This window comes from Scophthalmus maximus, chromosome 7 (genome assembly GCF_022379125.1).
Source record: "Scophthalmus maximus strain ysfricsl-2021 chromosome 7, ASM2237912v1, whole genome shotgun sequence".
NCBI classification, from domain to species: Eukaryota; Metazoa; Chordata; class Actinopteri; order Pleuronectiformes; family Scophthalmidae; genus Scophthalmus; species Scophthalmus maximus.
Genome location: NC_061521.1, coordinates 11,749,127 through 11,770,621, shown reverse-complemented (window position 1 = coordinate 11,770,621; position 21,495 = coordinate 11,749,127). Strand labels below are relative to the sequence as shown.

The window sequence follows — 21,495 nt, the reverse complement described above, 5'->3', positions numbered from 1 at the left end:
TGTGTGTGTGTGTGTGTGTGTGTGTGTGTGTGTGTGTGTGTGTGTGTGTGTGTGTGTGTGTGTGTGTGTGTGTGTGTGTGTGTGTGTGTGTGTGTGTGTGTGTGTGTGTGTGTGTGTGTGCGCGGTGCGTGCGTGTGTGTGTGTGAGACAGAGAGAGTCTGATATGGAGAGCTGTTTTTAGGAATACCAGACAAAGACAAAGAGGGAGGCTGGATCCAGGCTGCATCCGTCTCGGGACTTGAGAGGCACCCAGCGGTAGCCTGGAGGTGGAGAAGGAAGGGGGGCGTGAAAATAAATGTATGCACATAGTCATTAAATACATAAAGTCATAAAGATACACGCGAGCATTTTCATCAACAACTGCGGCACAGAGCAGAGAGCAACCTTCAGTAATGCTGACACGGTGTGAATGATGGGAAATACAATAATGGTCACTCAATGTCACCTGATGTCATTTAGCTTTGCCTCCCAACCCCCACCCACCCACCAACCCCCCTCTGTCACTCCCCCTACCCCTGTGACTCACCTTTCTTCAGGCTGGTGAAGGGCAGAGTGAACTGGCCCACGAACTCGCTGCTGAGGAAGCCGGTCTGGTCTCGGACACAGAAGCGGAGGAGGCACAACTCGGGGACACCGATGCTGAAGTTCATGTCGGCGTCCCAGTGAGGAGTCAGAGCTGCAATGGTCGCCAGAATGAGCCAGTTCATTATAGTCAATTTGACGGGTTAAGTGTCTGTAATTACTATTTCATATTAATAATGGATCAAGAGTGCTTGCATGTGAAAGGGGTCACTTGAAATGACAACCCCACAGAAAATCATCATGCAACCAGATTAAGATACTAAAGATGACCTGTTGTGGAAAAAACTAATTCGTTTTAATTTCAATTATTCAGCTCACTGATAAACAACACCAAAAGTCCAGAGCCAAGTTAGTGGCCATGTCAGCCTGTGCGCGGTACGTCAAGCTAAATGCTCACATGCTCATAGTGACACTGCCAACATGGCTGCTGTTAAGTGCAACATTGAACATAATACCATGTTTACCACAATTGGATCGCCGTCATGCCGACGATACATGACAAGATTTAAGAAGATGAATAAATGAAGTCGTCTCTCTGCTGCAATTCACGACCCATATTTGATTCCGAGCAATTTGCTCAAGTTCCTCTGATACATCAGTCAAGTCATTTTATGAATCCGCATTGATTTGTATTCACCGGCTACCTCATCGGTTTCATGGTGTGAAATGATTTATTCCCATGCACTCCAGAGCTCTGCGCCCTCCCTGACTTTTTACTAATCTCTCCCATCCTCTCTCCCTCTTTGTCTCCGCTCAGCAGCAGCAGCAGCATCACAACACTGCATCTCTTAATGTTATGTTTCGGTCTTTCAGTCGAGTTTAGAAAATGCAGGCTCCAAATGAAAGGAGACATAGTGCGTGTTCAGGGCTGAGCAGCAACTCAAATATGAGAGGTCTGTCCAAAACCTTGACAGCTGAGGGATTCACTTGAAAGTCTGATGATAGTTATAGGCTGTAAATGTGAGACCCAAAGAGTCATTTTCATAGTTATCACTATGAGCAAATGAACTAGCCCATAGTCATTATGAACGTTGGTGATATACTGTGATATTTCTCCAGAAGAAAAATCTTCATACGTATGATGATCGAAACTGTGTTTCTGACAGACTTCTCTTCAAAGGACATGCACTTCTGCATTTTGAGAAATCTCTTCAGCACATTTCTCCTCAGAAGCCCGGCGGCGGCTTCTCAGGAAAGAGTCATAAACGGAGGAGAAGGAGAACCTCGCAGAAAAGACGCCAAGAACCCAGTCTGGTTTGGTTTCCATGTTTCCACCTGAAGTGTGACAATGGGCTACAGTGTGCTGCTGCTTGGCATGTTCTCTGATGTCATTTGTGTTTGCGTGGCTCCGTGGAAGGCGATTTTGTATCAGATCTTCGTGGTTTTCGGCAGATGAGCCTCACTGACTTTGATGAAGTGCCACACTGAGGTCGACGATTGTGGCGTTGAGTGAAACCTCTGAGCGACTTTTGAATGGGTCAGCATGACATTTTGTGTCTTTTACTGCGTCCGTCAGGATGAATTGTGCCAGCTTTTCACCGGGCGCCATCGTCGACTCCAAATTTCAGTTTGTACAATAGCAGTACACAATGGTACCACTTAATCTAAGTACCACTGTGTCTAAGTACAGGCCCGCAGAGCAGCGAGCATGGCTGTAGGTTCTTGTTTCAGTACTGACGCATGGAAGGAGCTGAACCAGTCAAGCTGTATCATGAGATGCCCTAACAAGACGTACGTAGCATGTACATGTACAATGTTTGCAGTCCAGCATGTACTTACAATTTTTTTTGACAGTATGTGTGCTTTTCCTGCGGGAGTCAGATGGGATCCCGTGGATCTCCACTCTGACGAAGGGGTCCAGAGCTTTGCCGCTCCTCGGGAGGGGAAGGTTGGACCCACTGATCACCTGCAGAGTCACGCAGGGGGAGTGAAAGAATAACACGTAAACCTGGGATAAACAGTCAAATATAAAAGACAAAGAAAAACAGAGAGTAGAGAGGAGAACAGAGGAGAGGGCTGTAATTACACCAGGGTCTGGAGAGAGGCAGGCTTATCTGCAGTCCTCTCAGGCTGAGCCTCCCCTTCCCCGGGCCTGATCAAAGACAAACCCGCTTGGACTTATCACGACATGCCCCGCTCGGCACCGATGGGGCTTTACGGTGCCCGGCCCAAAATTGCAGTCCCTCTCCTCTCCAGAAGTCAGGCTACAAAGCAAACCCCTCCTCCATGACAGCAACGGTCCAAACTCCTGAGTGCATATACACGAGGCTGTTTGGAGTCGCCGTCGAAGCTGACAATCGCCGACCAACCAATGAAAAGGTCGAGAGGAGATATTGTTTTCCCAAAGAGATGAAAAGCGCAATCTTTGAAAATGAAACATGCCGACCCTCCGAAAGATACGACACAAAGTCAAGAGCTTAGGCAAGATTGTCGGATTGTCCCTGAAGTCACCAAATAAAGTGATGATCTGAATGTGTAAGTTATTTTTGCCCCCTCAGGGAATCTCAAAGACAAGCACAGCTTTTATTTGTGTGAGTCGACACGTCATCATGAAGCATAGGTTTATCTCCTTCATCAGACGTACAGTACAGCTACTCTGGTGCCTGAGCTTAGTCAGCTGAGGAAATATCCCCTGACTGGGTCCAGCTGAAACATATGAGAACAAACAGACTGATCTGCAGTCAGTTTAATGGTCAGTTGCCAAAATGTCAAAAAAAAGCCCTTTTTCTCACTAACCTGTGATGGTGGTGATGTAAATAGCTGCAGCCTTTGCTTGTTCAGGTCAGATGAGTGGAACTGTCATTGTCAAATTGACATTATAAAAATATGACAATGTCCCTGTTAATCTTTACACTCACTTCACTCTACAAAAAAGAGCTAAACAATATGACACACTTGTGCTGCGGAACTCTGAGCTGCTTCAAGTTGTTGGAGAGGGATGCACTTCTAACTTTGATGACATCTAGCTCTTGTACCAGCAAGTCTGTCAAAGGCTTTGATGGGAATTATTCAGTGAGTGTGTCTGCAGGACGTTTAATTTTCTAATTGTAATGCTAATGTATAATCCCCTTTGTTGTATTGTAGGCAGATTTCTCAAAACCCCTAACAAATAGCACGGAAACAATCTGCACGGCCACACACCGTCAGTGGAGAGAGACAAAGAAATTGCTTTTGTAATCCCGTCGAATCAACCAAGTGTGAAGTATTTTCACTATGATCCATAGCTGTTCATAAGGCCGATTCCAGCAGAGTAACTGGGACGTTTCCTCGTCTCCCTCCGTCTGAGGTGAGTCTTCACGGGAAGCATGTGATCCCAGGCAGTTCCACATAATGTCTTTGCTGCACAAAGCCCCAGACATCCCCGGAATCCCACAAATATGTTCTGCGCATAAGAGAGAATTGTTGTGTCTCTCTGTGACTCCTCATTGAGACACACTCGAGGCAACTTGTGGCTGTGTCCTCTGCCGCTTCATTCACCCTTCGTCATGTGTCTCAGACACTGTGCATAACAAGTGCTGCTATTACTGTCCCCCGAGATTGCTTAAAATAATGGAAAAGGGACGACTTCTTAATTGGAACCTGGATTCGATTGCATTAGATCAGCCGTCTCCCTCCTTTCGCTTTACTTTCTGATGGAGATAATCTAATTAGACGCAGACACTCTCGGGGAGTTTTACATCATTGTTGGTTCACGGCATCCGGCAGGAAAGCAGTTGTCTGGAGGCAAAGAGTAAAATGAGCTTCACAATGGCCTAGATTGTGAGGCATAGACACGCGCGCACACACGCACACACACACACACACACACACACACACACACACACACATCTATCTACAGTATATGCACATAAAGTGCTCAGAGTCCTCTAACATTGCACCTTAATCCATAAATCCACCCTGGGGGGATTATTCATCATTCATTGCTCCATAGCTGTACCTTGAGCAGCAGGTGTGTGGTTTGGAGCCCGCGCCGGCTGCAGCCCGGATCAAAGCTCCGCCGACTGGACATGAGCACCGCTGGCTTCAGGATGTACCCGCAGCCTCCGTTGTCCTGGAAACGGCCATCATTAAGGTCCATGGGTAAGCCCAGAGACTGGAAATTGAGAGCCACTGCAAAACACACACGGGGACAGCGTTGGAACGGTGACAACAAGCAGCCCCAGGAGCAGAGTGCCTGAGGCTTGTTTAAATAAAAATGTGCGGCATGAGATGATCGCTCTGCATACTCTCCCTATTTCTCAAGCTCATCCGGCAGGGAGCTACATTATACAATGACTTGAAATGTTTACACAACAATGGCGTCTATTGCATCAGGGAGGCGTTCAAAGTCACCGACTGCGCTTACTGTATGTGCAGTGGGATTTTTTTCTGCAGTGCAAAACTCTCTCTGCGTTGGCATGTGTGCGGCGTCCATAGATATGAATTATGTTGAGCCTGGAAAAACGTATGAATAATGCAACGCAATAATTTCATTTTGTCCTCAGTGACACATTGCAGTGCATCCTGTCCTATGCCTTCCATGTGTTTCACATTCATGTGGCTGTAACTGATCCAGAACAGAGTGCGGGCAACAAGAGAGAGGATCACCATCTGCACGCAGGCAGTGTGCTCATCGATCAGCGGCGGGTCTCCACGTCAGCATCAGTGGCTGAGTGACTGAGCGATGGCGATGGAGGAAGAGGATGTGTAACGACAGGCAGAGCAATACAGGTTTGTGACGTGGAGTTGGGCTCAGTGCTCAGGCTGGACGCAAAATAAAGTCGCACCAAGATACAGAAGAAGTTTGAAGAAAAGAAAAAGTGTGGTGGGGGGCGGGGGGGTACATTTAGGAGGCTGCAAATCGATTTAGAAAAGGTGTGATAAGGGCCGGGGGGAGGGGACGTGTTCCAACGAAAAAACAGATGAGGTGGTCGGGCTGTGGACTGGAATGAAATGTTCTTCTCACCGATAATCGACAGGACACTTGGCCGAGTTGTTCCCTGTGGAGTTTGACAAGGTAAGTTTCCAGGCTGCGTATCGCTCCCTTATAAAACCGTGTCATGGATGGTGGAGAACTTTTTGATTTCTTTTCAAACTGATGACACAAGCAAAAATATATGAATAAATAAAATCCTTCTCATGTTTTGTTTTTTGGTATTTTTTGTATCTATGCTTTCAGGGTTCTGATTTCAACCAAAACCGAAAACATGGCTGGCAAGAAAGTGCTAGAACCTTCAGGGGAATTTAATTGCCTCCCTTTTAAGGTAACATATTTATTATTTATCATATATTCAAAAACTTTTTTCAACGGTGCTTTTTATTACCATCGTAGATATTAAATTGATTAAACACAAAATAATCTTTTATCCATTTTATTTACCAGGGTGTATTCACACACTGTAGTATGTATAAACTGAATGCATTTACAATAATCCTCTGAGTCTGGGAGGACGCAGTGAAATGCGTGTGCATATTTAAATGCATGTGGTCATGTGCATGATCCTTTGTGTATGGTATTTGTACACAGACAGAGGCACGCAGTGTGCTTGATGTCTCCGACTCACCGAGCTGCGAGCCGACGTTCCAAAACTCCAGAGGGTTGTAGTTGGATGAAGACGTCCGCGAGCCTGCTGGGTAAATCCTGCTGAGGAACTCCTTGTTATGCCGAACAAAGTCTGCACCTGAGCGAGTCAACACGCAAGGTTCAAAGGTCAGATGTCTTCACAGGTGCCACTCCTATGCTTCTGCACATTTTAGTTACACTATCTCACTTGGCGGCAGTGACTTTGTGAGCCCGTGAAAGCAATCGTGTAGTTAACGTGATTTTCCAAGTTGACAATTTCTTTAACTTTATTGATGAGGGGTCTCTTATTCCAGATCCTATAAATGAGATAAACAAATGGTATCACTTCAGTATAGTGTCAAATGGATCAGGTTTTTGCTATCCCTGAATAACCACCTTCATTCTGATTACACACACACACAAAAAATACCCAACTTGCTCGCAGCCACTGCCTGAGCGTGATGGTGCCATAGTGGTGTCACTCCCCCTCAGGGGTTCGCGATGACGAGAGACCACCAGGTTCACGGAAGCTCATAACGTTTCTTTGTGTCTGAAAAACTGTCACTCGTCCTCGCCAGAAACTGATTTAATTTCTCCACATCACTCCGTCTCTCCAATACACTGCCGCACTGCAGCATGCTGACAGTTTAAGTGATTATCAGTTGATTGAAAAAGCTCCGAGGGCTCATTTTACTTCCCCAACTGTGGGAATACGAGGCACATTTTCTGGCCTTGTGCTGTTGTGCTTTATTCCCTCAAATGCTCCCCACTATGTTGTATATGTCACGTTCAACATGCTTGTTACAGAGGCCTTGGGTATAATTGCATTTTCTTATCTACAGGGATTTTCCCTTTTGTGCTCAGTGTGATTAGGAATCATGTGAATCTGCTGGACTCGTCAAATCAATGAACGACATTTTACCTGAGGCTTTGGCCAGCCTGCGTGCTTTGTTCTCTGCCATAGACGTGTTCTCATTGTAGTTCTGATTGTCCTTAGAGTGTCTGAAGCTGATGAACTTGACAGACCGCGTGTACACGACCAAGTCAGATAAAGCTTTGGCTACCACCACCTTCTCCTACTCGTTTCATTTAGGGTAGAGGGGAAGACAGACCAGGGACAGAATTCACCAAACTGTAACAGATGTTAAAAATCCTAAGAGTACAAGACCAAAGGCTTATCTTTTTCTCTTTTTTGTCATAAAAAATGTCTATGCGCGTCTCAAACTGTTCTTGCCCTGACTTACTTTCTTCTTTGGCCCTGCCTTTCTCGAAGACCAGAACTTTGCTGTGGTTGGAAGATCCTCGTCCTCCTCGTCCTCCTCATCGTCATCGTCATCATCATCATCATCATCATCATCGTCGTCGTCGCCTTCAGCTACACTCTCCTCTGCCTCTGTCCCTGATGCTTCTTCTGCTTTAATCTGAGGCTTTAGCTTTTTATTCTTGACGAGGATCTTATACTGCAGGTCCTGGCATGCCCACAAATAGACATTTCACACGTGAATAAATAAAGTAGGAGTTATCTCGACCATGAGCACACACATTCGCACCGATCTCATAAAACCATCGCGTGGATTTATCAGTTAAGTGAACTCGAATGTCCCGAATCCTCAAACTTGATTTGTAACCAGGTCCTTTTCTTTCAGACACATTCACATTGCACAGCCAGACATCCCATTATAAGGAAGGGGAAAGCAGCGGTCGAACCACATCACTGAATCTCACATCTGCTGCTACATTTCATCACCCTGGCTCCAATTCTGTTAGTGATATATAGGTCTCTCCATGCAGATGAGGAGCAATATGCTGGAAGTAAAAAAAAACATCAAGGTCTCGAATGTGCAAGCAGCTCTATGGTGATCCACACCACAGGAAGTCACACATACTGTGTGCACAGGCAAAATATGTGAAATAATTACAGCTCTGCCAACATTAACGACCTGTAAGAGTCCATACAGTATGGAAATTACAAGCTTCAGAGCTTCCTTTGGCAACTGCACCAATTCCTTTTTCATCACTGTTACACAAAATGACGCAGTCTGGAGAGCTAAGACGGAGGCTTTGCCCATCTTGATGTCACGTAGGATATCGTATGAGGTTGTTGAAGAGAATTTTGCCTCATGTTGACAATAAAAATAAAATAGAGTAATTACTTATCGATGAGCTATGGCTTATTTTTAATCCAACTAGAACATTGGACGATGGATGAAGAGACATGACAATTGGGATTTGTATCCTTCCTGTGCCGTTGACAACAGATTTACTACGTCTGCTCTAAACGATCAGAGTGGAGAATAAAGTAATGAACATATCAGGCATCGCGTATCGCTTTCACTAGGGCCATTGGATGGTAACATGGGTGTGGAGACACATGAACAGTGACTGAGAGTTCAAGTTCTTGGAGATAACATTAAAGATTAAACCATTAGCACTGCGGCTCCTGGAGGAGCCGACCCCTCCTGAAACAGAAAGATAAAGATATGGGGGGGAAATTGTATATGCAGACTCGGGATAAAATAGTAAATTCCAAAGTAGTAGAAGTCAGAGGCAGCAAAGAAACTCTGGCGCGACACACACAGAGAGAAAACCCCTTTCATCCTCCTCGTCATATTCAATAGACTGGAGTGACTGTGTCAGACCAGCCACCGCCGTCATGGGCTGAGGCAGATGGTTTCAGTGGAGAATCCCAAACGGGGTAATCGAAATGAACAATCAGCTCAAGTGCCTCGGCGCGTTTAACGCGACGGACAATTCTCGGGATCGGCAGCATCACGCAAGATTTTGTGAATCACTGAGAGATTAGAGAGGCCTGCAGACGTCCACCCCTGTGTGTCCCAGTGGAGGAGAGAGGCAAAGGAAGCCTCAGAAAGAGACTAATGAGGCCCTCTGTGGCGATGAAAAGGTCCCATTTCTCTCCTTGTTTCCCTGCGCTATGACAGATGATGCAGATGATCATACATACAAACACTATCATCCCTCTGCCTGCACCGGCAGCACAGATTTAGCTTCCTATTTACCATTCAGAGAGCCGAGCGCTCTCTTCCTCTGGGTCTTACATTTGGGCTTGGGAGGTCTCCAGTGGTTGGAGGATCCACGGGCTCGCTCAGCAGCTTCTCCCCCAGGATGGAGATGAGGTACTGGGCCATGACCTCCTGCTGCTCCTGGGAGCAGTGGTTCTCCAACGACAGGATCACCGGGAAGGCAGACACCTGTCAAGAAATAGTCAACACCCTGACGATTTGCACGCAGAGCAGTAGTCTCAGAGATAAGACTGATTGGAGCACATGCAGCTCAGTGGTGTGGACACTGAGTTAGATGCCCGGGGCACCACTTACATGTCATGTAACATTCTACGTGATGTTACCTCAAAGGCATGTTGCTCCACAGTTTTGATGACGTCCTTGAAGAGTATCTTTGTGGTCAGGGTGTAGCCATGGTAGACTACGGGCTCCATGTCTGGCCCATCCCAGCAGTCAATCTCCAGACAGCGACAGCCTTTCCTCAGAGCACTGACATACACACACACACAGACACACACACACACACACACACACACACACACACACTTAGCTGTGGCAAGGCTATGAAAAGTACCTATAATGTACAGTGTGAGAAATGAAAAGGGAACTGAGCAATTTCCATTTACGAACAGAGAAGATCGTTCAAGCTTTCTCACAAGTCACAGCATCAAAACAACATCCGTGCATGTGCCACATCATATCAATGTGAATAATCTATAATAAACACTGAAATAATAGGATAATCGCTCATAATTTAACACAACAGCCTTTTTCCATCTGAGTGTATCCAACACCAGAAAAGGTTAATGTCACATTACCATGTCTTTACGTAGGCAGTAGGCTATAGTACAGAATGTGTCTTGGCGTTACAAGATATTGCTTTATGTTTTGTGGTGGACAAATGTGATTTTGCTTTCATACAGTGGAGGTGGGGAAAATAAATCACTATGCAATGATATATTTTCTTGCAGCGCTGATGCAAAGTTATATCACAGAGACATTTTAACTTGTGCTTTCTGCTAATTCATCCTTTTCTACCAGTTTATTTCCGTTTGAAATTTAAATTACGACACAGAGGCATGTTGTGAAATACTATAATCTTTAGTCACAAAAATGTCTCTATGATTGTTTCATTATAATTGTGCATCATAACTGCTCTGCGACTGTTATTGTTAAAGCATCATTTTGAAATTGCCCCATGCATTTCAGAGAATGTACATTACATCAGCTCACTTTGATCTATTTTCATATTCTTTGAATTTGTTTTACGGTCAACATTTAGGACAACATTTTATTTGCCGTTACACAAGAAAATTGATACCACTCTCATGTCTCTGTGTACAGTATGGAACTACAGCCATGAAACAAATCAAGCATTGCGTTAGTTCAGGATCTCTATGCCAGCCCACATCAGCTTTATTTTTTTTCTCAAATACTGCAGTCACTCCATATCGTCGCAATATGCTTACCACCTACAGCTAATGCACGTATAGTTGGTACACACGAACACATACTGTATGAGCATAATCACTGCAAAAACTGTGCCCAATTAGCATGAATACCACCAGACCAAAAAAAAAAATCACTTTCTGCTTCAACACACCTTTAGAGGTGGTGGTAGGAGTCCGTTCTGTACAAAACAAATAGATCTGGTTATTTGACTATCTTCGCTCTCCCACTTGTGGACTAGAGGAATTTTCAAAAAGCCATCTCCTGGCCCTGGCACTTTGTTGTTCCCTCGAGATGACCCTCTCATCATCTAAGTAAACCAGGGCGCCCAGGGTGCTGAGCTGGAGCCGTCCGCGCTGCCGGCAGGGCCGGGCGCTCAGCACTTTCACAGGGAGCATAAATACAGCACTTCTGCTGCCATCAGCCCCTTTTGTAATCACCTCCATTGTGCCGTAAAGGGACCACAGCAATTTCACTGTCCGCCTCAGAGTGTGTCAATGAAACAAGAGGAAAATGGATGATCCAGATAGCACACGCGCAGGTTTGGGGGGAGAGACCTTAAGCGGAGGAGTGTGTAGTGTCGAGGGGGTATGTTAAGATCCGTATCGGAACTAAATCGTTTTAACATTCGTCTTATCATCTGTTTTGACTTTCATGAAATTCAGCAGATGCTGGCTAGACATTTGAACCTATGTCTGTATATTGCACAGATTACAGATGTAAAAAGTTAATTTCTGACGAGTCATGGGGGGTATTTTTCTCTAGCAGTGGGGGTGGTTATCTTCAGTTCTGCAACATGAAGAAGAAGAAGAAGAAAAAGAAGTACTGTACATATTGTACTTTTTTTCTTATACCAAACATAGGCATCCAGGTGGCTTTTTCCTACAAGCTGGTCTCCAGTCAGGTAGGTGTTGTGTGATGAGGAGATGAAGTAGCTGGAGAGGGGCTCATCCATGTCTTGGTACACTGACGTGTGGGTCTGGTCGAACACACAGCAGTCTTTGGACTCCATGTACCTGAGGAATCCCTCGAAGGTCATGGACCTGCTTTCAATGGCTGGAGGAGGACGAAGAGCAGAGAGCAGAGAGAAAGTCTCGATAGCAGAAGTAGGCAAGAGGAGGCCCATGCTGTTTAGCAGAGAGTGTTAATGGTCTCCATCTAGCAGGTTAGTTTGCTTTAAGACACAAAAAAGGGTGTAGTACATATTGAAACTGCTGATAGTACAAAAAGAAAACCACAAACGCTACCACAAGTGTACTATATTTCATATCCACCCACTATTTGTTGAGATATTTCAGTCTGGAACAAAGTGAAGGACTGTCCCAACAGAAAAACCAAAATGTTCCCTGCATGAAACTTGCAAGGTCACTTAGTTTCCATGTGGACAGTCAGAGTTGAAACTATACATTTTATTATGACGATTTCAGCTGTAAAGAAAGAAGCAAGCTTCAGTTAGCTTAAAGCAAAGTCAAAAAGAATTGACATTTGAAAACACAAGAGTAAGAGTAACACTTGTCTGGGCTGGGTAAAACACATCCAGTCCAAAACTTCAGCAACATCACTTCAGACCATTACTGTAAGAAACATCCAATTATTGAGATGGAAATAGACCTTTTTTCCCATAGGTCATAGGAGGAAAAACACATGTTTAATCGATGGCATTAAATCAATATCAATGCATTGAGGTTAGCAAGTTCCCGCGTCCTCATATTGTCCATGCTGAGTTACTGGGATACTTGATGGAATTCAGCCATCAATACATTTTCATCAGGGCTTTTTCTGATGTGAAATGTGAAAAGGTCTGTTGTGTTGTCTATGCCAGCGGTAGACTGAACCTAGAGAGTGAACCTTGTGGACCTGTTTCCAATTCACCAGTTTAGATTATTGGATTTTAAAATTCGGTAGAGGTGATATATTGGCAAAAAACACTGCTCCTCGACACCTTCTCCTAATCAGAGACTACATTGTGAAGGGAAAAACAGTGAGTTACTGGGTTTATGCTGCAGCATCGACTAGTTGTGAGCCTTGTGTTGTTGTTTTCCCCAGTTCTTCTGTTTGCAGTGTTATAAATTATCCCACAGACAACATCTGCTCTACTAGTCCACTGACGTGCCGGATTCTTCCATTTTCCTTCTGTCACTTCAACCTCCTGCCTCTGGGCTCACTGCAAATCACTTTGTCAGCCAGACACGACTGGAGCTCAGATCCGAACTTCTGTTATAACTAAATTAGTGTGATTTTCGTGCCAAAAGGCTCGGCCCTTAAAGAGTAGAGCATTTTTTATTCTTTCCTCAACATAATGAGCAGCAAGCAGTCTGACATGGCACACAGTTCCCCTTTCACTCACCTGTCTCTTCAATTTCATATCTGTCAATCAGATTCCCTGCCGCCTCTTCATTTGCTGCATGCTCCATCTGCTCCTTGTGCAGGAACCTGAGGAGGGCACCGGCAGGCAAAGTGGTTTGGTCTGCAGCATAGCACTGGTACAGATGCTGGATCTCGGCTCTCCTGGAGGAGGGCGCCTTGCTTTTCTTCATCTTGCCCTGCACACAGTCATTATAGCCTCTTAATCCATTGTCACTGGTCCTGGAAAGTTATTCTTTAGTTTCTCTGTGAAACTGCAGCTTTTGCAGGTAACCAACTTACACTTCAGAGAAAGGTACGTGGCTACTTGTTATTCATTTAAACTTACATTCGACATGGTAGTAGAAGCACAATACTTCACATTACTATGCGCATTGTCATCTTTTAGGTATGAGACGCATCACTTAAACTCTAAAAATATACAGGATAAATGGAATAGAAATGTCAACCCTGAGAAGTATCTCAGCATTTCCCTGAGCTCTCTTTTTTTAGAGAATAAAAGAGAAGTCAGGGATCTCACTCGGCACCAAGTTCTCTCCCCCCGTATCTCTCCTGTGTGTGACTTTCTCATTTTAGTCCCTCTCCACTTTTTGTCATTCCACCCAGTCAGTGAGGCAAAAGTGTCAGTGACGTTCTCTGGCTTCGTATGTGTCTCTCTCGCTCCACACCTTTCATCTCACTGTTCTGCAGCCCTTCATAGTTCAGATATATGCCGAAACCAGTGCTGTCTGGGTCCCCTGCAGTGAGCCGGTCTTCTGCTGCATCTGTCACCTCAGTGTGAGCAAAACAAAGCCACCAGCCCTGCTATGATCTTCATCAACCTTTAACGCAGTTGCAGTAACTGTAACTGAACCAAGAAGACTAATAGCTGATCATTTTACTGATAAACGTCATAGATCATACATAAGATGTGGATAAACGTCTCTCACACTAAGTACACTAATATTCCCCAGCCAGTTAACTGATTTTACTGAGAAGGGAATAACCTACAATTCCATTAGGGCTCGACTGTTGTGTTAACCTTGAAACACAATGTAAATATCATGTAAACAGGAAATCAGAATGTTATAATCTGACTTCAGCCGGGCTCTGAAGTAAAAAGAGTTGTTGCCATAGTGACAAAACATTCTGATTCTTGGCGTTGCATAAAAGTAAATAAAGATCAAGCTGTGTGTGGTGAACACAAATACACTTTCATTACTTTTTGAATGATTTGCGAGACAGTTTTTGTTTTTCTCAACACCACATCATTTGGGGTCTTGTGATTACAAGGTTGACCAATTCACTACGTTTGTCCAGACTGCAATGTATTGACAAGTATTGCATAGATTGCTGTGTACTATTGTACACACACATTCATTGTTCCCAGAGGATGAATCCTCATGACTTTGTTAATATGCCTAAAATTTGTATCCAAAAAAAAGAGAAAAGAAATGAAAAAGAAAAATAATCCACAGATTCAGTGATGGTTGTTTTAGCCAGCTTGACAAGAACTTCCTCTCTGGGTATCTGTGTAAATCTGAATGTTATTGATGTGGCGTGAATCACTGGTGCACAACAATAGTTATTGCCTAGTCATAGTCCAGCAGAGTCGTTTCTGTCTACCAGGCTGTAATGGTTTGGCCTTGGGCCTGTCAGAGCCATTGGGCGTACAAGTTTGATGTGATAATTCCCAGGCAGTGAACATGAAGCCCTGTATATGGCCCCTGTCTCTGCATCACTGCACCTCACTCTCCACGGTCGGTTGGTGGATTCATTTGGGAGCAGAGGGTGCTTTTGTATGTAGCCGTAACTTTTTGCTTCTGTGATTCTGTGCATGTTGGGAGGGTTGATGGTGAATAAGAGATCGGCAGCACGCACGTGTGTTAGCGGGAGCTCAACATTCCACGTGAGGAGCTCAGATACGCTGGCACATTATTGTACAGTGTGTGCCGCTAAATGTGAGAATATCAGATCACTTTTCGTATCACAGTATGATGATCGGATATCATGGTTTTGTCTTAACCCAGAGGTCAAGTTTCCTCCTGTGGCAAGGCAGAGTCAAAACAGCTACTCCTCAGATGCTTGAGATGAGCACAGCTGAGACATGTGCACCTTTTTTTAAATGTGGCTCGAACTGTGACAGACCATGGTTCCTTTTGACAGTGCTTTCCCCAGCTGGATTTTCACCGGCTCAGTTGGTATTTATTGGTCCATTGGAGATTTGAGTCAGGGAGCAGAGTGCCAGTGGGGATGCCTGATGTCAGGGGCTAACTGGAAAACTGGAGAGCAGTGAACCCACCGAAACAGGTTTTGTACCAAGGAATTGTAAGAAGGAGGTGGTCAGGGTGGGTGGTTAGACAAATGAAGCAAAGGACTTTGAAACCGAGACCCAACACATCATGTATCTAAACTACAAAAACACTTGGTGAAGATGAGCCAATGATTGTAATCCGTTGACTTTCCCTTACCTTTACAAGTGCAATGAATGATCTCAACCTAGAACAAAAACTTTTACCATTAAAAAGGGGAAGTATATTAATATTAGTATTTTAAATGTTGATTGCCATTTCCAATGCACACTTTCCAGATACAACACTGTTTTGTTATTATTTCTCTGGATTTGTTATCATAATGTTATCCAGTCTAAATGATGTTTCCTAATAAATGTATTTGGTCCTGAAAACTAGTAGCATATGAATGTTAATGTAAGAGGTCAGGACTGCAGACTGGCTGGCTGTGTATCACCCGTAGCATAGTGACAGGTTACAATAGTAAATCAATTGTATTATTAAATAGATTAAATGGAGATAACCCACACAATCTTTATCTCAACCACACACACACACACACACACACACACACACATACACACACACACACACACTCACAGCATGCTGGCAGAGTTTATTGCCAGCTGGTTGAGGAAGATAATAATGATGGTCTCATTATTATGAATGAATAGCTTTAAGTTCTCGATCTGTCTTCTCCACTCTTCCTTAAAGTTCTTTGTCACCAAAAAGATTTACTTCTAGCTTTAAAAGAAGGAGCTTCTTTAATTTATCTTTAAAAAGTATATCTTTAATTTAACAAAAATTTAAAAATTCTGCGAAGAGAATAGAAGACTGGGGAATCTGCTGTTTTTTAGAATATGAATCAAAATCCGTTGCTGCTTAGTATTCTTGCTATTCCATTCTGGAGATATTGCTGTAGCCCCGAGCAACTGGCCATCTGTGAGAGAAAATCACCATCCAGCAGCATGAATGTTGTTGACGCATCAGAGTCATCATTCTCTGACAGTGCGAGTGTGTTAAGAGAGGCGGGCAGTTGGTTATTAGGAGAGAACCCTGCCAAGGGAAATCAGTGAGTCAAGCAGCAGGCAAAGATGTTCATTTGTTACTCGGCTCAGGACGGAGACAATAATACAGATAAGGATCCATCCTAAGGAATGTGACACTGATGATAACCGGCATACAGTATGCAAGAGTCTACATGTTGTGACAGGTCCTCCATATGCAGCTCACGCCACCAATGTCAAATATTACTTAAGATCGTTTCGACAAAAGAAAGAGAAATCGTGAATTGTGTGGATTCCGGTTGCAGGCTATTATTACTGCAGATCTTAAATAACGCTACTTCTCTTTTTGCCTGTTCACTGTTTTTTTCTTTTGACAGGAGACATGGGGCAATGTTTAAAAGCTGACAGAGCTAACTACCTGATCCACCCCCATCCCCCATTATGCAATTTCTATTTATGAATATAATGAACTGGCCAACACTTTGCATGACTACTGCAGACGCGTATAGGTATAATTAGAAAGCTCTATGAGGAATGCTAATTTAATTACTGCTGATACAAATTATATCACAATTTTCAAACTTTTGCTCACTGTTGTTTTAATTATCTTAGTGTGCAGCCAATGTGCAATGGTCCCCAAATTACATGTCCTCTTTCAGCCTCAGTGTGCTTCGCTCGTTCGTTCTCTGCGCCGTCCTTACCCACAATAGCCATGGGATATTAATTGGTGTCTTTTAGCCTCACTGACTGCCAAGTGTGATGTGAGGAAGTGTGTCCCGCATGACCAGGAGAAATCGACCATTTAGCTTTCTGGCAAGGTTCACATCGCCTCTTTATCCTTCCAACTAAGTCATGCATCCATATTAACCTAAATAGAGATAGCATCACAATGTGGCTTCCACCCTTTATTAGACAGATTGTCCCTATAGGAACAGATCTGAACGCATCTGTCTACACGTGTGGCTGTGTGCTGTACTGTATGTGCTGGCACCATATTGTAAAGCGATAGAGGGTTTTCCAAAACCAGTCATAGAGGCATCAAACTGCCAAAGCTCACATACATATCAGATCCTAATGCTATGAAAAAGGAAGTCTGATTCAGCTCACAAGCCTCATCAGTGAGGATAAAAAAGCTCCAAACAGGAAGTCTTGATAAATATAAAGTCCTGCACAGCCTCTAGGGGCCGTTGATGGGGGTTTCGGTGTCATATAGATCCCGTTTTCATTCAGGCATGTTGTGAAAGGCAAGGCTTAATGAACTGGTCATTTCTTGAGGCACAGTGTTGGTCCTTCCCAAAGCAGTTTGGTTTTATTTGGTGAGTCCCCAAGTATCCAAAATGAGCGAGGCACGGCAGGGGGCTGGATCTCGCAGTCTAGCAGCACACTGCACACTTTGGTGTCCGTAACCACGATTTGTGCCATTGACAGTCCATCAGTTTCGACGCTGACCAAGACAGCGTGCGGTGCCAAGCTTGCTTTCGTTTTGTGGGAATTTTGTCGCTTTAGTTGAAAAGTGTGCACACGAGTAGTACATATGCAGTGTGACATAAAAAAAAAAAAAGAAAAGAAAAGATTGCTTACAGCTACTGCAGATGATGCAACTGAGCATCATAACACCAGCCTGAAGCTCTGTGCACTGCTTCTAAAGTCCCTTGACAGGAGCTCATTTAAGGCCCAGAAGGAGCAGATAATCAAGACCCGGGCCCCACAAATCACCCAGGGCATCATATCAAAGGTATAAGCCTACATACAGATTTCATATGCAAAAAAATCTTCACTGAAATTATGTCAGCATTTTTTAAAAATGTAAATCATTATCAAAATGGAATTTCAATCTCTTTGCATTACTCTCACTCCCACTATTTTTATTAAGGCTTTTTCCCAAGCCATTTGAATTATTTATCGCAATATAGGATTCGGCTATAATTTAATTTCTGTTAACAGATGCTCTGCCCATCGTCTTGTTAAGCTTGGTTTGCCATCATTGGAGTCTTCAGAATATAAATGTGTTGACACAGACTCGTCTCTGTTTGGCTCTGACAGTCTGTCAGAAAGTCCACAATAGGAGGAAACAAGACTATGTGTTGCCTGGAAGTGAACTGTTAGACACCATTTGAGAAATGTTCATTCTGATATAAGAAGCATTCATATTTTAAGTACATTGATGGAGTAGGACAGGGCAAGAGATCAGCGGTATAAAAGGGAGATCATCCATATGTATTACACAGTGCACGCCAGTGAAAGGAAAATCAAGTTAACGGTGACTTTGTGTATCAATGTCTGCTGTGTTGGCTGTACGTATCTGCTTCAATATCTGAAACGCAGCTACAGCGAGAACAACTGGGGTTCACCTTTGTGTCTGCAACCCCTCTCAAGTATCCTATTGTCTGGCTTAATCATATTTATATCCATTTAATGTGGGCGTCATGCACAGTTAACTTCTGTCAAGTTCTTCTCCCCCTTCTGTCAAGTTCTTCTCCCCCTTCTGTCAAGTTCTTCTCCCCCTCACACAGAATCAGATTACTTACCGACAATATGTTTCAGTCTGTTTGCATGAACCTTAGTGTCCTGTGACTGTGTGACTGTTGCAGAACAATCCTGTTCAAACCGCCTGCTCTCCCACCCACAGACAGAGTAACTGGTAACTAAAGAAAAGCATGTAACTGCAAGATTCGCCCCCCCCCCCCCCCCCCCCCCCCCCCCCCCCCCCCCTCTTAAGTTGTTGTTAACTGTGAAGAGATCACAATTACTTTAATTGTAAAAGTAGATATATTCCACCTATGACATGACAAAATTTGGGTGTGCGCACATGAGAGTAGACGTTTTAAATTGGGACATCATCAACTGAGGTATCAACCCCAACCAAAAGAAACTGTTCACATAGTGTGTTAAAACACTTTAAGTTGTGTGGTGCCTCAACGTTCCCCTCTGATATTCCATCGATTATTCTGTTTCTGTTAAACCAGGAGTGCAGGGGCCGGTGGACCCGGACCACTGGGACTGACATGAGCGCTCCCCTCCCGGCTCCACCGGTGCACACTCAGAGGGGCCGTGCTAATTAATCAGTTGCTTGGCAACATCCGGCAGGGACATGATTTATGGCAAACAGTCCAAACACCTATTACGCCGAGGCGGTAATGGGTGGGAGTCCAGTCACTGTGTTGCCCACCAGCCCCTCTCATGTAGTAAACGTCTGGCAGAAAAATTGAGTTTGACTGGGACAGTTAAATATTCAGCTCTCGTGCTCTGGATTTGAGCCGATGACGGGCTTTCTATTGTAAATGAACACAACGGCCTCGAGGATGTTTCAACTCAAGTCCTATTTGCAAATGATTCTTTTTTTCACCAGCATCGTTCCACCAGATCACACGCTGCATGTCCATCTCTGCTGAATGAAATGCATGAAAATACCGTTTGGAGATAAAATAAGGCTTTGTGAGTTCATAAGTGCTTCCCTCACATCCTCATTAATCCCTCACATCATATTCGAACAAAGCTTGACTACAAAGCAGAGATTTTCAGAGGGTACCTCCACTTATTACCAAGCCGCGTCCTGTCCCCCCCCCCCCCTTAAATCCTCAAGTGGCGTGCTCGTACCTGCAGGGCATGGCAATCATCCAGGGAATCTTGTTGTCTCACATTTTTCACTCTGTTACCCAGGCATATGTCTGCAAAAAAAGAAGACAGATAGTCTGTGCCCTTTGCATGGCACTCCACCTGACTCAATCCAAACAAGAGGCTTCCCCCCGCTATTTTGTCATCGCTGTCATCTCAGGAGACATTGAGTGACACAGTGCTGAAACTGCCATGTGAACCTTTATGTCTAAATTAAACTTGGTACAGTGAATTTAGCTCATTCATTCTTTTTAGCCATATCTACATTTGCATTTCTTTGAATGCGCCTCTCCCTCTCTGTCTCATTTTTTGCCTGCTTGCAGACCGAACAACTTCTGCTGAAAGAGGAAATTCTACTCAGCCTGGATGCAGTGTCGTCTGCTCGACTCCATCTCGTGAGCTAAGAGGAACTCATTCATCACGGCTCACTAAATAAATCAGGACTCCATTAGCTGCATTTCACAGCAGTCATGATCTGCAAATTAGGAATCAAGGGACTCATTTTGTGTACACTACTGTAATTGCACGGCAGCCACATTGCAATATTTCCAATCCTCCTCTGTTTCTTTGCCAGGGTTTTGCTCTTTCCGTCACTTTCCCTGAGGCTCTGTGAAGATGTTTTTCTTTTTAAACGTTGATACTGTACACACATTGGCCAATGGAGGCGTGGGGGCGTGCAGAATAACATTGTGTCGTTTAAAATAAATATTTAATTGGAGCAGTGCTCATTAAGCAACAACTGGAAACTGTTCATTTTCTATATTCCAGGGCGGAAACACTGGATATCTTAAAACAAACTTGTAAGTCATGGTGTGAAGGTGGACTCTTGCTGAGTTAGTTCAAGGGAATGAAAGAGAGGCGTGAAAATGCATGCATATGAGTGGGTGATGCAACAGGAATGGCAGAGATGTTGATGATTTCTATAAAAAGATAAAATCCAATATTTAACAACCCAAGGATGTTTCATCCATTTGCATTATTTACTCTGAGAAAGCAATCTTTGTACAAGACTGCCAGACAGCCAGTGAATATTTTTCTGTTATATCTTTAAAACATTGAATGTAAATGAGGAAAGCGATAGTCGAAACAGGTCTTACCTCTAAAACTGCATGATGATGTCTTCATTGTGACTGGTGATTTACATCATAAGAGTGCTGCGGCTTTCCCTCTTAATTCTGCTGTTCATGGCATATATCCGACTCTCCGTGTGGTGAGGATCAGGCAGTCTGAGGAACTGTGACTCGATGCATATGTAAATGTGACGTGGGACAAGGGACAGGTGAAACATTGGTAAATGTTAATGGAGCACAAAAGCTCCTTCACTGATTTTTTCCATGGTGCAATGCCATAACTTTTCTAAGCCTTTAAAGTTGCCTGTCATCAGCTCTTTGATCTGTGGTTTCCTCTCATCAGCACTTTGATCTTTGGTTATGAAGTGCACACATTTGCATGTTTTTAAAGGAGGCATGCGCCTACTGCTGCTTTATTGTCACTTCAATAAATAAATAAATTATACTGTGCTTCCATCACGTTGCTATTCTATCTGCAGTACTGTATCCCTACCTGTATGACGTTAACCCTTTCTTCCAGTCTATGTGTGATATCCCACAAGACCTTGGAAAGGGTACTGTCACGAAAAATCATTA

At 44.0% G+C, this 21,495-nt stretch overlaps 1 protein-coding gene across 2 annotated transcripts; it reads right to left on the bottom strand.

The window, feature by feature from the left end:
• Window positions 1-50: 50 nt before the first annotated feature.
• LOC118315382 (1-phosphatidylinositol 4,5-bisphosphate phosphodiesterase zeta-1-like) lies at window positions 51-21,182 on the bottom strand. 2 transcript variants are annotated; one of them, XM_035642634.2, is made up of 13 exons: window positions 20,947-21,182; window positions 19,832-19,902; window positions 12,941-13,136; window positions 11,448-11,649; window positions 9,489-9,633; window positions 9,181-9,333; window positions 7,369-7,593; window positions 7,047-7,200; window positions 6,126-6,242; window positions 4,520-4,692; window positions 2,362-2,488; window positions 527-676; window positions 51-260 (listed from the first exon to the last, which is right to left on the bottom strand). In XM_035642634.2, exons 1-13 carry the CDS (start codon window positions 20,972-20,974, stop codon window positions 178-180), a joined length of 1,824 nt encoding a protein of 607 aa, XP_035498527.2. In that variant the 5' UTR covers window positions 20,975-21,182; the 3' UTR covers window positions 51-177. The 2 variants fall into 2 exon arrangements, with proteins under 2 accessions (XP_035498527.2, XP_047189287.1); XM_047333331.1 differs by lacking the exon at window positions 19,832-19,902.
• Window positions 21,183-21,495: the final 313 nt, after the last annotated feature.

Bases quoted from the DNA above. Each gene is read 5' to 3' on its own strand.
- LOC118315382 (XM_035642634.2), bottom strand. From the start codon at position 20,974: ATGAAGACATCATCATGCAGTTTTAGAG. The intron at 9,634-11,447 runs GTATAAGAAAAA...TGTGTATGTCAG, and splicing joins CACCTGGATGCCTATGTTTG to TGCTCTGAGGAAAGGCTGTC. The intron at 6,243-7,046 runs GTAAAATGTCGT...TGACTCGCTCAG, and splicing joins CAGGCTGGCCAAAGCCTCAG to GTGCAGACTTTGTTCGGCAT.